Source organism: Ovis aries, chromosome 25 (assembly GCF_016772045.2).
Source record: "Ovis aries strain OAR_USU_Benz2616 breed Rambouillet chromosome 25, ARS-UI_Ramb_v3.0, whole genome shotgun sequence".
In the NCBI taxonomy this organism is placed as follows: domain Eukaryota; kingdom Metazoa; phylum Chordata; class Mammalia; order Artiodactyla; family Bovidae; genus Ovis; species Ovis aries.
In genome coordinates this window covers 2,663,991-2,680,604 of record NC_056078.1, presented here as the reverse complement: position 1 = coordinate 2,680,604, position 16,614 = coordinate 2,663,991, and the positions used below count along the sequence as shown (strand labels likewise).

At 40.5% G+C, this 16,614-nt stretch overlaps 1 protein-coding gene across 1 annotated transcript in view; it reads left to right on the top strand.

Moving 5' to 3' along the window:
• FMN2 (formin 2) overlaps positions 1–16,614 on the top strand; it is a 352,649-nt gene that overhangs the window by 99,936 nt on the left and 236,099 nt on the right. Inside the window, exon 3 of the mRNA XM_027962131.3 lies at positions 11,425–11,572. Coding sequence (XP_027817932.2) covers positions 11,425–11,572 — 148 coding nt within the window. The remainder of the gene's footprint in view (positions 1–11,424; positions 11,573–16,614) is intronic.

The window sequence follows — 16,614 nt, the reverse complement described above, 5'->3', positions numbered from 1 at the left end:
TAGCTTTTTAAGGAATCTCTATAGCATCTTCCATAGTGGCTGTACCAGTTTACACTCCCACCAGCAATGCAAGAGTGTTCCATTTTTTCCATGCCCTCTCCAGCATTTATTGTTTGTAGACTTTTTGATGATGGGCATTCTGACTGGTATACGGTGATATCTCATTGTAGTTTTGATTTTCATTTCTCCAATAATGAGTGATGTTGAGCATCTTTTCATGTGCTTGTTAGCCATCGGTATGTCTTCTTTGAAGAGATGCCCCTTCAGGTTCCTTTCCCACTTTTTGACTGGGTTGTTTGCTTTTCTGGTATTGAGTTGTATGAGCTGTTCATATATTTTGGAAACTAATTCTTTGTCAGTTGTTTCCTTTGCTATTATTTTCTCTCTTTCTGAGGGTTGTCTTTTCACCTTGTTTGTAGTTTCCTTTGATGTGCAAAAGATTTTAAGTTTAATTAAGTCCCACTTGTTTATTTTTGTTTTTATTTCCATTACTCTAGGAGGTGGGTCATAGAAGATCTTGCTTTGATTTATGTCATTGAGTATTCTGCTTATGCTTTCTTCTAACAGTTTAATAGTTTCTGGTCTTACATTTAGGTCTTTAACCCATATTGAGTTTATAGTCATTTTCACAGTATTGATTCTCCCTACCCAGGAACATGGAATCTCTCCATCTGTTTATGTTGTCTTTGATTTCTTTTATCAGTGTCTTATAGTTTTCCATATATGGGTGTTTTGTCTCCTTAGGTAGGTTTATTCCTAGATATTTTATTCTTTTTGTTGTAGTGGTGTATGGTATTGATTCCTTAATTTTTCATTCTGATTTTTCATTGTTAGTATATAGGAAAGCAAGTGATTTCTGTCTATTGACCTTGTATCCTAAGTCTTTGCAGAATTTACTGATTAGCTTTAGTGATTTTCTGATAGTTTCTTTTGGGTTTTCTATGTATAGTATCACATTATCTGCAAACAGTGAGAGTTTTACTTCTTTTCCGATCTGGATTCATTTATTTCTTTTTCTTCTCTAATCGCCATAGCTGCTGCTGCTAAGTCACTTCAGTCATGTCCGACTCTGTGCGACCCCCTAGACGGCAGCCCACCAGGCTCCCCCGTCCCTGGGATCCTCCAGGCAAGAACACTGGAGTGGGTTGCCATTTCCTTCTCCAATGCACAAAAGTGAAAAGTCAAAGTGAAGTCGCTCTGTCATGTCCGACCCTCAGTGACCCCATGGACTGCAGCCTACCAGGCTTCTCCATCCATGGGATTTTCCAGGCAAGAGTACTGGAGTGGGGTGCCATTGCCTTCTCCGAATCGCCATAGCTAGGACTTCCAAAACTATGTTGAATAATAGTGGTAAGAGTGAACACCCTTCTCTTGTTCCTGATCATAGAGGGAATGCTTTTGGTTTTTAACCATTGAGAATAATGTTTGCTGTGGACTTTTCATATATGGCCTTTACTGTCTTGAGGTAGGTTCCTTCTATGCCCATTTTTTGGAAGAGTTTTAATGATAAATGGGTGCTGAATTTTGTCAAAGGCTTTTTCTACAACTATTGAGATGATACGGTTTTTATCTTTCAGTTTATTAGTATGGTATATCATGTTGATTGATTTGCATATATTAAAGAATCTTTGCATCCCTGAAATAAACCCAACTTGATCATGGTGTATGAGCTTTTTATGTGTTGTTGAATTCTGTTTCCTAGAATTTTTGTTGAGGATTTTTGCATCTATGTTCATCAGTGATGTTGGCCTGTAATTTTCTTTTTTTCATATTGTCTTTGCCTTGTTTTGGCATCAGGCCTGGTTTTGGCCTAATCTTGGCCTCACTGAATGAGTTTGGAAGTGTTCCTTCCTGTGCAGTTTTTTGGAAGAGTTTCGGAAAAATAGGCATTAACTGTTCTCTAAATGTTTGATAGAATTCTCCTGTGAAGCCATTTGGCCCTGGCCTTTTGTTCTTTGGGGAGATTTTTGATCACTGTTTTCATTTCAGTGTTTGTAATTCAGTTGTTCATAATTTCTATTTCTGGTTCAGTCTTGGGAGGTTGACCTTTTCTGAGAATCTGTTTCCTCTAGGTTGTCCATTTTATTAGCATATAGTTGCTTATATATTCTCTTATGATCCTTTGTATTTCTGTGTTGTGTGTTATAACCTCTCCTTTTTCATTTCTAATTTTGTTGATTTGATTTTTCTCCCTTTTTTCTTGATGAGTCTGGCTAGTGGTTTGTCAATTTTGTTTATCTTCTCAAAGAACCAGCTTTTAGTTTTATCAATCTTTGCTATTGTTTCCTTCATTCTTTTTCATTTATTTCTGCTCTGATCTTTATGATTTACTTCCTTCTCCTGACTTTGGTTTTTTTTTTTGTTTGTTTGTTTGTTTTTCCAGCTGCTCTAGTTCTAGAGTTAGCTTGTCTATCTGATGCTTTTCTTGTTTCTTGAAATATGATTGTATTGCTATAAACATCCCTGTCGGAACTGCTTTTGCTGAATCCCATAGGTTTCGGGTCATCATGTTTTCATTGTTATTTGTTTCTAGGAATGTTTTGACTTCCTTTCTTATTTCTTCAGTAGTTCAGTTCGGTCACTCAGTTGTGTCCAACTCTTTGCAATCCCATGGACTGCAGCATCCCAGGCCTCCCTGTCCATCACCAACTCCCAGAGTTTACTCAAGCTCATGTCCATTGAGTCAGTGATGCCATCCAACCATCTTATCCTCTGTCGTCCCCTTCTCCTCCTGCCCTCAGTCTTTCCCAGCATCAGGGTCTTTTCAAATCTGTCAGTTCTTCACATCAGGTGACCAAAGTATTGCAGTTTCAGCTTCGGCATCAGTCCCTCCAGTGAATATTCAGGACTGATTTCCTTAAGGATGGACTGGTTGGATCTCTTTGCAGTCCAAGGGACTCTCAAGAGTCTTCTCCACCACTACAGTTCAAAAGCATCAATTCTTCGGTGCTCAGCTTTCTTTATGGTCCAACTCTCACATCCATATGTGACTATTGGAAAATCCATAGCTTTGACTACACAGACCTTTGTTGGCAAAGTAATGTCTCTGCTTCTTAATATACTGTCTAGGTTGGTCATAACTTCTCTTCCAAGGAACAGCTGTCTTTTAATTTCATGGCTACAGTCCCCATCTGCAGTGATTTTGGAGCCCCCCGAAATAAAGTCTGTTACTGTTTTCACTGTTTCCCATCTATTTACCATGAAGTGATGAGACTGGATGCTATGATCTTAGTTTTCTGAATGTTGAGTTTTAAGCCAGCTTTTTCACTCTCCTCTTTCACTTTCATCAAGAGGCTGTTTAGTTCTTCTTTACTTTCTTCCACAAGGGTGGTATCATCTGCATATCTGAGATTATTGATGTTTCTCCTGGCAATCTTGATTCCAGCTTGTGCTTCATCCAGCCTAACGTTTCTCATGATATAATCTGCATGTAAGTTAAATAAGCAGGGTGATAATATACAGCCTTGACATACTCCTTTCCCAGTTTGGAACCAGTCTGTTGTTCCTTGTCCAAGTCTAACTGTTGCTTCCTGACCTGCATACAGATATCTCAGAAGGCAGGTCAGGTGGTCTGGTATTCCCATCTGTTTAAGAATTTCTTCAGTAACCTCTTTGTTATTTAGTAACATATTGTTTAATCTCCATGAGTTTGTGTTTTTGCAGTTCTTTTCCTGTAGTTGATATCTAGTCTCATAGCGTTGTGGTCAGACAAGACACTAGATGCAATTTCAGTTTTCTTAAATTTACTGAGGCTTGATTTGTGGCCCAAGATATGGTCTATCCTGGAGAATATTCAATGTGCAATGAGAAGAAAGTGTATTCTTCTGCATTTGGATCAAAAATCCTGAAGACATCCCTTTGGTCTAATGTTTCATTTAGGGTTTGAGTTTCCTTATTGATTCTGTGTTTTGATAATCTGTGGTTTGGTGTATGTGGGTGTTAAAGTCCCATACTATTATTATGTTGCTGTAGATTTTCCCTCTTACGCCTGTTAGTGTTTGCCTTATGTATTTAGATGCTCTTATGTTCAGTTCAATCGCTTAGTCGTGTCCGACTCTTTGCGACCCCGTGAATCGCAGCACGCCAGGCCTCCCTGTCCATCACCAACTCCCAGAGTTCACTCAGACCCACGTCCATAGAGTCAGTAATGCCATCCAGCCATCTCATCCTCTGTCATCCCCTTCTCCTCCTGCCCGCAATCCCTCCCAGCATCAGAGTCTTTTCCAGTGAGTCAACTCTTCGCATGAGGTGGCCAAAGTACTGGAGTTTCAGCTTTAGCATCATTCCTTCCAAAGAAATCCCAGGTCTGATCTCCTTCAGAATGGACTGGTTGGATCTCCTTGCAGTCCAAGGGACTCTCAAGAGTCTTCTCCAACACCACGGTTCAAAAGCATCAATTCTTCAGCGCTCAGCCTTCTTCACAGTCCAACTCTCACATCCATACATGACTACTGGAAAAACCATAGCCTTGACTAGGTGCATAAATATTTATAATTGTTATGTCTTCTTGGATTGATCCCTTGATCATTATGTAGTGTCCTTCTTTGTCTCTTATAATATTCTTTAAAGTATATTTTTTTCTGAAATAAGGATTGCACTCTGGCTTTCTTTTGGTTTCCATTCACATGGAATATCTTTTTCCATCCCTTTACTTTCAGTCTGTATGTGTCTCTAGGTCTGAAGTGGGTCTCTTGGAGGCATCATATAAATAGGTCTTGTTTTTGTATCCATTCAGTCAGCATGTATCTTTCGGTTAGTGCATTTAATCCATTTGCATTTAAGGCAATTATTGATACATATGTTCTTATTGACATTTTCTTGATTATTTGGGGTTTGATTTTGTAGGTCTTTCCTTTCTGTTGTATTCACTGGCTATGTAAAGTCCCTTTAGTATTTATTGCAAGGCTAGTTTGGTGGTGCTGAATTCTTGTAACTTCTGCTTGTCTGTAAAGCTTTTGACTTCATCAATTTTGATTGAGATCTTTGCCAGGTATAGTAATCTTGGTTGTAGATTTTTCTCTTTTAGTGCTTTAAGTATATCCTGCCTTTCTCTTCTGGTCTACAGAATTTCTGCTGAAAGATCCACTGGTAACTGTCTGGGTTTTCTCTTGTATGTCACTTGTTGCTTTTCCCTTGCTGCATTTAATATTCTTTCTTTGTGCTTAATCTCTGTTAGCTTGATTAATATGTGTCTCAATGTGTTTCTCCTTGGGTTTACCCTGTATGGGACTCTCTGTGCTTCTTGGACTTCATTGACTATTGCCTTTCCTATGTGGTGGATTCAACTATAATTTCTTCAAAAATTTTCTCAGTGCCTTTTTTTTTTTTCCTTCCTCTGGGATCCCTATAACTCGAATGTTGATTTGCTTAATATTGTCCCAAAGGTCTCTGAGGCTATCCTCAATCTTTTCATTCCTTTCCCTTTATTCTGCCCTTCAGTAGTTATTTCTACCATTCTGTCCACCAGCTTATTTATCTCTTCCTCTGTCAGTTGTCCTCTTATTAGCTCCTTCTCGAGTATTTTTAATTTCAGTAATTGTGTTGTTCATCTCTGTTTGCTTATTCTTTATTTCTTCTATGTTTTGGTGATTGTATTAACTGTGTTAAATGCTTGCATTTTCTCCATTCTGTTTTCAAGTCTTCAGAGCATCTTTACTCTCATTTTTCTGAATTCTCTTTCAGGGAGATTGGTTGTTTTCTCTCCATTTATTTGGTCTTGTGAGTTTCTGCCTTGCTCTTTCATTGGTACTGTACTTCTCTGTCTTTTCATCATTTTTTTCTAACTTGCTCCACTTGAGGTCTCCTTGTCCCAGGCTTTAGGGTTGTATTACTTTTTCCTTTTGTTTTTTGCCCTTGGAGGGAAATGTTGGTTGGATTATTTGTGTAGATTTCTTGTTAGGGGTGACTTGTGCCTGTGTCCTGAAAAGCAAAGCTTCAAGCTGGGCAGGCTTGCCTCTGACTTGGGATCCAGACATCAAATCTTGTTTTCCCCAAGTTTAATTTTTTCAGTTTTATCACAATGCCTGTCTTGGAGAGTCCTGGAGAGGCAGGGAGGTGACTGTAGCTCTCTCTGGAGTCATAAAAGCTGATGGCAGACATAGCAGGGGCCTGTGTGAACTCTGGCTGGAGTCAGAGGCAGATACTTTGGGCCCCTGATATGGAGACCTGGCTCCACTCGACAGCCTGTAAGTTTCAGTGCTGGGACGCCTCAGGCCAAACAACCAACTGGTCAGGAACACAGCCCTACCATCAGCAGACATGCTGCCTAAAATGACTTCCTAAGTCCATAGCCGTCTCTGGACACACCCCTTAACTCAGCCTTGCCCACCCTCTTATAACTGTTTTGATAAATGTAAGAAGTTAGTGTTATTATACTAAACACAGCAAAAAATTAAAGCAAACTTTAAGTATGGCATTCTAATGGAAGGAAATGAATTTAGACATTGTACAGCTGTGTTTTAGTCATCAGAAGTCTTAGAGAAATTTCCAGCTGTCTTTGAAAGTTCATGTGCTGAGTGCTATTTCCAATGAGGCCATTCTGAATTGAGAATGGTAAAACATAAACATGAGACACAGAGAACACAAAGGATTCCGCCGCCTACCCATGAGACCTGTTCCCAAGTGAATCCCTTACTTGAACTTGGGAATATTTGCTAGCAGTGTTTTCTCTCTTACGAAGTTTCTCTCCAGAAGCAACCACAGTCAGTGAATCTAAAAGGCATTTGGCATTTCCTCAGAAGATGTCCTCATCAGCTAGAAACAGATCAGACTGACTTTTTCAACTACGTAATCATTTTCATGAAATTGTGGGCTCAGTTTCCAAAGGCTGTGGCAACCAGGTAGTTGTGGTGCCAGCCAACCTGCTTTGTGTAATTGGTCATATTTTAAAGCTTCTGCTCACATTTTGTATCTCCAAGAATGGAGAAAGTGGCATGTACAGACTGAAGTAGAATGCACCATGAGGACAAAACACTCATCTTTTTTTTTTTTTTTTAAGCAGAATGCTCAATTTTCTACCTTATTTTCTAGTTTTTATATTATAATATTGAAAATTGGAAAGGATATAAATGTTAAAAACTTAATAATTGCTAAAGAGCACTGAGAAAATTGGAGCTAGCATCTAGAATAATAAATACATACATATGATTGGGTATTTTAAAAAACCAGCATCATTTATAATCCCCCAAGATTACGTGAGTCAGCTTGTTAGTATGGCAGTTAGTAGGTTCAGTATTTTAATTCACCACTTAGAACTCTAGATCCTTTATCGAAGGAAGGTCACATAGTTAGTTTACACTGCACACTACATGTGGAGGAGCGTAGTGGGTAGTGACTTTGCCTAATGTTATACAGCTGTAATGCATTCTTGTTTGAGCACAAACTGATGGAGGCTTGCATCTGTCCACTCATCCCATTGTTTCTAGTGAGCATGCTCAGTGGGAACTGGGTTACACCGTCCTCACACCCCTGTCGCTGTCATTCTTCCTGCCTCTGTGGTGGCTTGTTTGATGCCTTGTTTGTTTCCACACTGGTAACTGATGGCATTACATGTTGAAGAGTCTTAAACATTGTAAGGGAAACTGTGACCCTGCTTATTAGCTTGACCACCCATCCGAGTGGATGGGCCTGTGGCACCTGAGCGGGTTGGCTGTCCTTTCCAAAGTGCAGATGACTCCCAGAAAGTGAGGCAAGTGACATCTACAGCCAAGGGTTCTGAAGATGCTCAATTACTTAAAAGTCCGAAAGTTCTGAATCAAACTGAGTATCTTTAATCAACATGTGCAAACTACATACTGTGCTGGTTGAGGCCAAAGGTCAGTGTTACTACACTGCTACTGGAGGGAGTGGCGCTCCGGCCAGTCCATCCCAGTGTTGTAAGTAGCCCCTCACCTGTGCAAAGTTCTCAGATGCACAAAGACAGGCCCTGGCACTGAAGCTAAAGGCCTCATGTTCTCAAGAATATCCACAGCTTCTTGGAAGCATTTTCTTTTTAGGAATGAAGGAAAATTCTCCCATTTTTTGAGCCATTCTTTTTTATGTCAGTTCTACAAAGTTGCATGTAACTTCTGGAGCCTATTATACAGAGCGAAGTAAGTCAGAAAGAAAAACACCAATACAATATATTAGCGCATATATATGGAATTTAGAAAGATGGTAATGATGACCCTATATGCGAGATGGCAAAAGAGACACAGATGTAAAGAACAGACTTTTGGACTCTGTGGGAGAAGGCAAGGGTGGGATGATTTGAGAGAATAGTATTGAAACATGTATGTTATCATATGTGAAATAGATCACCAGTCCAGGTTCGACGCATGAGACAAGGTGCTTAGGGCTGGTGTACTGTGATGACCCTGAGGGATGGGATGGGGAGGGAGGTGGGAGGGGGTTCAGGATGGGGAACACATGTACACCCATGGCTGATTCATGTCAGTGTATGGCAAAACCACTAGAATATTGTAATTAGCCTCCAATTAAAATTTTAAAAAATTTGTATGTAAAAACAATTTTTTTAAAAGATAGTGAAAGTTGCTCAGTTGTGTCCGACTCTTTGAGACCCCATGAACTATACAGTCCATGGAATTCTCCAGGCCAGAATACTGGAGTGGGTAGCCGTTCCCTTCTCCAGGGGATCTTCCCAATCCAGGGATCAAACCCAGGTCTCCCACATTGCAGGCGAATTCTTCACTGTCTGAGCCACCAGAGAAGCCCTTTAAAAAATAAAGTTTTGTATATGTTTAATGTTCTGCTAATTTGATTTTGAATTGCAAATGTCCAGTATTGTTTAGTTAGCTTTATTATACTTTGTTAACAAGGCAAAATTGTACATTTTTAGAATTTTTTATGAGTAAATTTAATGTACCAAAAACAAAAATTAAAAAAAGAAATCAAAGCAAGTAGCTGTTGTGGTAGTTATGTTTGAGTTACACCGTGTGGTTTACACAGCTGTTTTCATGTAGCATTTACCTTGCTCACTCCAGTCCTGCAGAAAGACAAGAACAGGCATTGTTTCTGAGTTACTGGTGAGGACATGAAGATATTATAAAGTTAGATGTGTCTGGGGTGCAGTTCTGGTTCTATCCTAGGAATTTTGTCTGCCCCATGTTGTTGTTGTTGTTGTTGTTGTTTTACATGGTACAGTTGTGAATAGGTTTAGATATAATGGATTGCTTGACACCTTTGTTTTCCGTTTAATGCACACAAAGTACCCCTCTGGTACTTTTGTTAATAAGGAGATGAAAAAAATGAGATCACAGCTCCAGCTGCTCTCATGTTGATAAACCATCTCTCTCGCTTTTTCTTCTTATCTGACAAATGTGTTAATTCAGTAGACATTAAGTGGCTTTTATGGAGTGCTTGGGAATTTTATAGGACTTGTGTACACACTTTCTGTGCTGAAGTAGTTCAGGCGGTTAAGGGAAGGCAAAGTGTACTCAGAAACGTGTTCAGCCACTGATCTGGATTGCATGCTGTTAACTGTCAACAAGAGGTGGGGCTAACATGCTGTGATTTGGGCGTCTGGGGGAGACCCCAGTGGGACTTAATCTTTGGTTAGATGCTGTGCATGGGGAAGGCTAGGTTGGGACATTCCAGTGAAGTGAAGCTTGATTTGGGACATGTGGGGAGATGAATTTGGGAGGATGAATAGGAGGGTTATAGAAAAGCTTAAAGGACAAGTGGAAGAGTTGACATTTGATTCTTGAAGAACAACAGAGCTTAGTGCTTGCTTATTCCCTGCTTGTGGAGCCGTACGATGAAGGAGAGTTTTTATCACCTTATAGGTCTGTATGTGTTCCAGTCCTGGGGTGGGGCTGAAAGACTTCAGGACTGGCCAGGCTGTTTGTGGTTTGCTTAGGCTTTTATGGAGCGCTTTTAGCAAACTTATATTTGCTCTATGATGAAATCCTGAGTGAAACCACTTGTTCCCATGGCTGCTGGCTCTGACTCTTTTCTGTGGAGCAAGTGAAGTCTGAGACTGAGTGCGTTTATTATTAGGTTGATGAAGCTCTCTACGTCAGAGTCCCCCTTTTAGGAAACACACAGCTCGCTCCCCTGCCAGGTACTTGGCTGCTCTTTACACGAGAGGTTCACATTTTGTGGATGTGAAGGGGACATTGATATTGCTCCTTGCCCACACCTCACCTTGTTCTTGCCAGAATGAGGATATTCTCTGATGTCTAATCCCTGGACAGGGATTTGCTGGTCCACGTCCATTGAAGTCCTTTACTTTTACCAACAAGAGCTCATTTCTGATATCATGTTAATTAAACCACTCATTTTTCCAATAAAAAGTTATTTCTGATATTCAGTACACCTGGTGTCAATCAAGATGTAGGTATGTGAAAGATGTGACTGGCTGAAGGGTCTACAGTGGGACCCTTCCTGATTCAGACCTGCCCCTAAAGGTGAAGCTTAAGCTAACTGATATATACATTGTATTTTACTGTTGACACTGAAGAATATTTTATGAAATTCTTCAATTAATTTGTGAAGCAAATGTTTGGAAATAGCGATGCCTCTCCACCGCATGGCTTTATATCATGTTTTTTGCTTTTGTTTCTACCCCTCAAGTACTCTCTCTGCTTTATTTGCTGTGTTGATCAAAAGGTTTAGGGAAATATATCTGTGAGTAAGGAGGATGTCACGAAGAGAACCCAGGGCTTGTGTACATTGGTGCCTGCATCCTGGAGCACCTGTTACCCTGAAATCTTAGCGGGCAGTTTCCAAGGGTGTCTACAGCCTCAGAGTGGCCTCCTTTCTATGTTCCCACTTGGCTTCCTGGCATGAGGTGTAGCTACGAGCCTGCTTCTCATTCCGTTCAGATGCTGTTGGTCTCCAGCTGGGAAGAGCTTTCTTTGCCAGATCCCTGTCCGGTTCTTTTTTTCTTGGCAAGTTCACTTACTTTTTTATAGTTCCTCTCCCAAACTGTTCCCGACCTGGATTGGGGATAATTAGTTTCCTGGGCTCTCTGCTATTGAAGGCGAGGAAGCTGTTTATTGTCCTTGAGTGCCAGCACTGCCTGTTCTCTGATTTTGCCAAGTGTTCACACAGATTTCAAAGGGACATCATATTCCAGTGCACTGAAGACGCTTAGTCAGGGGACTCTGTGATCAGGTGGGTTTTCTGACCTTGTAATTCCCTGCAGACCCACATGGCCTTTTACCTCCAAAGAAAGAGACTTAAATTTTACCATAGAAGTTGAAACACATATGGTTATGAAAACAAAGTGTGTGAAAGAAAGTTTATGTGATGAATCGACGTTGAACAGTATAAAAAGCTGTTTCCTGTTTTATGTGTGCTTGCATCTATATATATGCCTACCACACACATATTTATGATGGAAATGATGTTGCCAATAGCAATCAAGAAGACTCCATTTTTCGTGATTGAATTAAAATAGCTTAATTTTTTTTTTTAATATAGCAAGATCAACTTTACACCTGGGCTGCAGTTAGTCAACCCACACACTCACTGGATTATGTCGAAGGGCAGTTTCCCAGGAGAGTCCCAGCTGCTTGGCCACCATCTAAACCTCTTGATGAAGAACAAAGGCCTAAGGATGCTGACACAGGTAGGCCCATGGGAAGAGTGTATGTTCTGAAAGTAACATCAAATCTCTGTGAAGCAACTGCGGAGCACTGAGTCTGGGTTTTTCTTCCATGTATTTCTTAGATTATAATCTTCATATAAATCAGGCTAAATCACTGGGAAGCTTGTTAAATTGAAAATTCTTACACTTTATCTTCATAGTTATGGGGACTGGGAAACTAGAGCTATCCAGTTAGTACTGTGTATACAGAATCTGAGAACCACTGCTTTGGGGTCCAGCTGAGGCCTCCATCTGGAAGGAAGCCACCCACCGTATGGGCTGAAAGCTCAGAAGGGAACTTTCTGTCTGTTGGCTTCAGAGGTGGCAGCCACCTCACCTCCTTCCCTGGCTCTTCTCATACTATTCTCTTTGAACTTTTGATAGTTTTTTCTTTGCCTTCAGAGATAATTGATAGAGGCATGATGAAGCTATACATTCTACTAAATCTAAATTTTAAGTAATTTTAAAAATCGTACCTTGTTCAGATGTAACATTTGATTGTTTTTTTCTTTTTGTCCCTTGTGTTGTCCTAAAGTGTTGTGTGTTATTCTTGAAGTACTTTGAAGGTAGCATGACATTGATATCATCTTTTTATGGAGCCCAAAACTAGAAAAGCACTTCATTGTATTGAATTAAGAATCATATTTGTATAACAATGTTTTTGTGGAATTTGATTATCTTACTCCTTGCTTCCTTTTTCATTTTAGCTTAATAAAATCGCAGCGTCCTCTTGGCGGACTGATCAGGAATATTGACATCTGATCCATCAGGGAAGAGTAAATAGAAGGGTATTATTACAATTCAGAAATCTCTCCCTGATCAAATTCTCCTAAATGGTATCATAGCATAGTGTTAGAGTTAAGAATTTGATATTTTATTCCCATTGGCTTATTGAGAGAAAGATGTTGGGTGGAAGCCTAGCTGGGACCTCTGTGAAGAGTGTGACCAGGGAGCTTGGGCTCTGCTGTGTATCAGCTTGTAACCTTGGGCAAGTTTCCTAATTTCTGTCTTTGGTTTTTGCACCTGTAAGATGGTAGTAAGGATAGTACCTACTGCATAGGGATACTTTGAGAATTATCTAAGTGTGAAAGTATAGATCCAGAATGCAGTCACTATATTCCTCATGAGTCCCTTTAAAGCCAGCAATGGCCCACACCATCAGTGACTTTATTTCAGACTACTATCCAAAGATCTGCAGAGGGGGCCTCCTGCTCACAGCCTCTGTTTTTCTCCTCATCCCGAAGTGATACATTTACTTCTTTCTCTTCACTGAGGCACTGAGTGGGGGCCCACACCCAACCTTGTGTACCCCCTTTTAAAGGCCCATGCTTTTGAAACTCTGCTTAGTGTTTACTTGATGGACTATACTCTCTGAAACGAACCACAAACAAGAGGTGTGACGTAAGAAACATGTTCTTTGTAGGACTTTGACTTTCTTGTGGTACAGAGAACAGTTGATCAAGGGTCAAGGTAGATCTTCAGAGATGAGAGGGTGCGTAAGTAACACCTGAGAAAAACGAGCATGTAAAACAATTTAGTTTTAAAGGGAAAATTATAAAACTTAAAGTATTTATCCTATTGAATACACTTTTATTTGTTTATGTTAAAAGTTGCTTCAGTTCAGTTGCTCAGTCGTGTCCAACTCTTTGCGACCACGTGGACTGCAGCATGCCAGACTTCCTTGTCCGTCACCAGTTCCCAGAGCTTGCTCAAACTCATGTCCATTGAGTCGGTGATGCCATCCAACCATCTCATCCTCGGTCATCCCTTTCTCCTCCTTCCCTCAATCCTTCCCAGCATCAGTGTCTTTTCCAGTGAGTCAGTTCTTTGCATCAGGTGGCCAAAGTATTGGAGTTTCAGCTTCAGCATCAGTCCTTCCAGTGAACATTCAGGACTGATTTCCTTTAGGATGGACTGGTTGGATCTTCTTGCAGTCCAAGGGACTGTCAAGAGTGCTCACCAACACCACAGTTCAAAAGCATCAGTTCTTCAGCACTCAGCTTTCTTTCTAGTCCAACGCTCATATCCGTATATGACGACTGGAAAAACCATAACTCTGACTAGACAGACCTTTGTCAGCCAAGTAATGTCTCTGATTTTTAATATGCTCTCTAGGTTGGTCATATTTTCTTCTAGGAGAAAGTGTCCTTTAATTTTATGGCTGCAGTCCCCATCTGCAGTGATTTTGGAGCCCAAGATAATAAAGTGTGTCACTGTTTCCATTGTTTCCCCATCTATTTGCCATGAAGTGATGGTACCAGAGGAGAGTGAAAAAGTTGGCTTAAAGCTCAACATTCAGAAAACAAAGATCATGGCATTTGGTCCCATCACTTCATGGGAAATAGATGGGGAAACAGTGGAAACAGTGTCAGACTTTATTTTTTTGGGCTCCCAAATCACTGCAGATGGTGACTGCAGCCATGAAATTAAAAGACACTTACTCCTTGGAAGAAAAGTTATGACCAACCTAGATAACATATTGAAAAGCAGAGACATTACTTTGCCAACAAAGGTCTGTCTAGTCAAGGCTATGGTTTTTCCAGTGGTCATGTATGGATGTGAGAGTTGGACTGTGAAGAAAGCTGAGTGCTGAAGAATTGATGCATTTGAACTGTGGTGTGGAGAAGACTCCCGAGAGTCCCTTAGACTGCAAGGAGATCCAACCAGTCCATTCTGAAGGAGATCAGCCCTGGGTGTTTGGAAGGAATGATGCTGAAGCTGAAACTCCAGTACTTTGGCCACCTCATGAGAAGAGTTGATTCATTGGAAAAGACTCTGATGCTGGGAGGGATTGGGGGCAGGAGGAGAAGGGGATGACAGAGGATGAGATGGCTGGATGGCATTACTGACTCGATGGACGTGAGTCTGAGTGAACTCCGGGAGTTGGTGATGGACAGGGAGGCCTGGCGTGCTGCAATCCATGGGGTCGCAAAGAATCAGACACAACTGAGCAACTGAACTGAACTGAACTGATGGGATCAGATGCCATGATCTTAGTTTTCTGAATGTTGAATTTTAAACCAGCTTTTTCACTCTCCTCTTTCACTTTCATCAAAAGGCTCTTTAGTTCTCTTTCTGCCATAAGGATGGCGTCATCTGCATATCTGAGATTACTGGTAGTTTTCCCGGAAATCTTGATTCCAACTTGTGCTTCATCCAGCCCAATATTACACATGATGTACTCTATATATATAAGTTAAGTAAGCAGAGTGATAATATACAGCCTTGACATACTCCTTTCCCAATTTGGAACCAGTCTGTTGTTCCATGTCTAGTTCTAACTGTTGCTACTTGACCTGCATACAGATTTCTCAGGAGGCAGGTAAGGTGGTCTGGCATTTCCATTTCTTTAAGAATTTTCCACAGTTTGTTGTGATCCACACAGTCAAAGGCTTTGGAGTAGTCAATAAAGCAGAAGTAGATGTTTTTCTGGAAATTACAGTTTAGGAAATAGCTGGGTGTAGATACAGTAGAATCAATCAATTTCACTGAGAGCTATTTTAACAGTTGTTCATATCTTGTGTTTTACACCAGCGATTTGGGTGATATTTTCATTTTTTTTTTCCATCCCTAGGGTGAACTTCTCAACTGTAACTGAAACATTTATATTATCCTCTAACATTTTAGGGCAATTTAAAAAAGTTATGAAGCATTTTATGTTACTGATTTTTTTTTTTTGTAAACTGGAGGAATGCTAGACAGAAAGTTAGTGATAATATGAATTTTAGTTTGGTAAGAGATGATAGTTGGGATTGAGGCCAAGAAGTTTTCAAACTAATTTTTTCTTTGTTATTTGATATAACTTGTAAAATGCCAGAGTAGCAATTTTTAATATAACAACTTGTCTCCTTTTAAAATGTGTATTCTTAAAGAGGATGATGGAGATAAGTAGAAAATAGTATAATGTAGTAACTTATTTTTATCCAGCTGATCTGTTAATAAACCCAAGAGCCCAATAACTGTTTTGTCCAAAATGGCCTTATTTCCCTTCCTAAACTTTTCCTACTGTGATTCTGCAGGGCATTCTCATTCTGGGACCATTCACCCTCCCTGTCATAAGCAGGCAAGTGAGGATGTCAGTAACAGTGAAAACCATGCATAGACACTACGTTTTTTGAAAGATAGATATTAATACAAATATTGATAATGTGATTATTAATAGTGACAAACTATTTCCAGTGCACTTGACTGTGATCTGTGTAGTGACTTCACAGCTAAAATTGCTGTTTGCAGCATATGGTCCCTTTCAGCTTTGTTTTAAAATAAAAGAACTCACTGATTATTTTTCTTTCTGAAGAAGAAAGACTTGTGATTCCATCTTAGGAAATTGACACCTTGGTTTTCCTTTGACTTTTTTTTGCCTTTTGGCTCTTCTTTGTGTGTGTGTGTGTGGATGCCTTGATATAAATTTATTTATTTTAATTGGAGGTTAATTACTTTACACTGGTTACTAATACCCATATGTGCATGCTAAGTCACTTCAGTCGTGTCTGACTCTTTGTGAACTTACGGACTGTATCCCCCAGTCTCCTTGGTTCTCCAGGCAGAAATACTGGAGTGAGTTTCCATCGCCCTCTTCCCAACCCAAGGATCAAACTGGGGTCCCCTTGTCTCCTGCGTTGGCAGGCGGATTCTTCCCCACTAGTGCCACCTGGGAAGCCCCACTATCCGCATGGCAGGCTCATTCAGATTCGTGGTGCTGCCTTTTCTGCCTTTCTCTGGGACTGCACTTCTGTTTTTCCACAATCCATTTTGTGAAACTGGCTTTCTCCACCTTCACTTACTGGTGAAGAAATGGACCCTCCTCTATGGTAATCTAGGTGCAGAGGCTGCAGTGAGCCCTCAGGGGTTGTGGGTTCTTGGGGATTTTCGGTTTGTACGGCATCTTTGTGTTGCCTCCACAGAGGGGCCTGAAGTGCTGAGGCTGAGCACCTGAAGTCCGTAGAGTGAAGTCTCCTAGAAGGACAGGCTGGAAAGGAAGTTAGAGAGCAGTGTGCTTGCTCCAGATGTTTGTAGCAGAAACG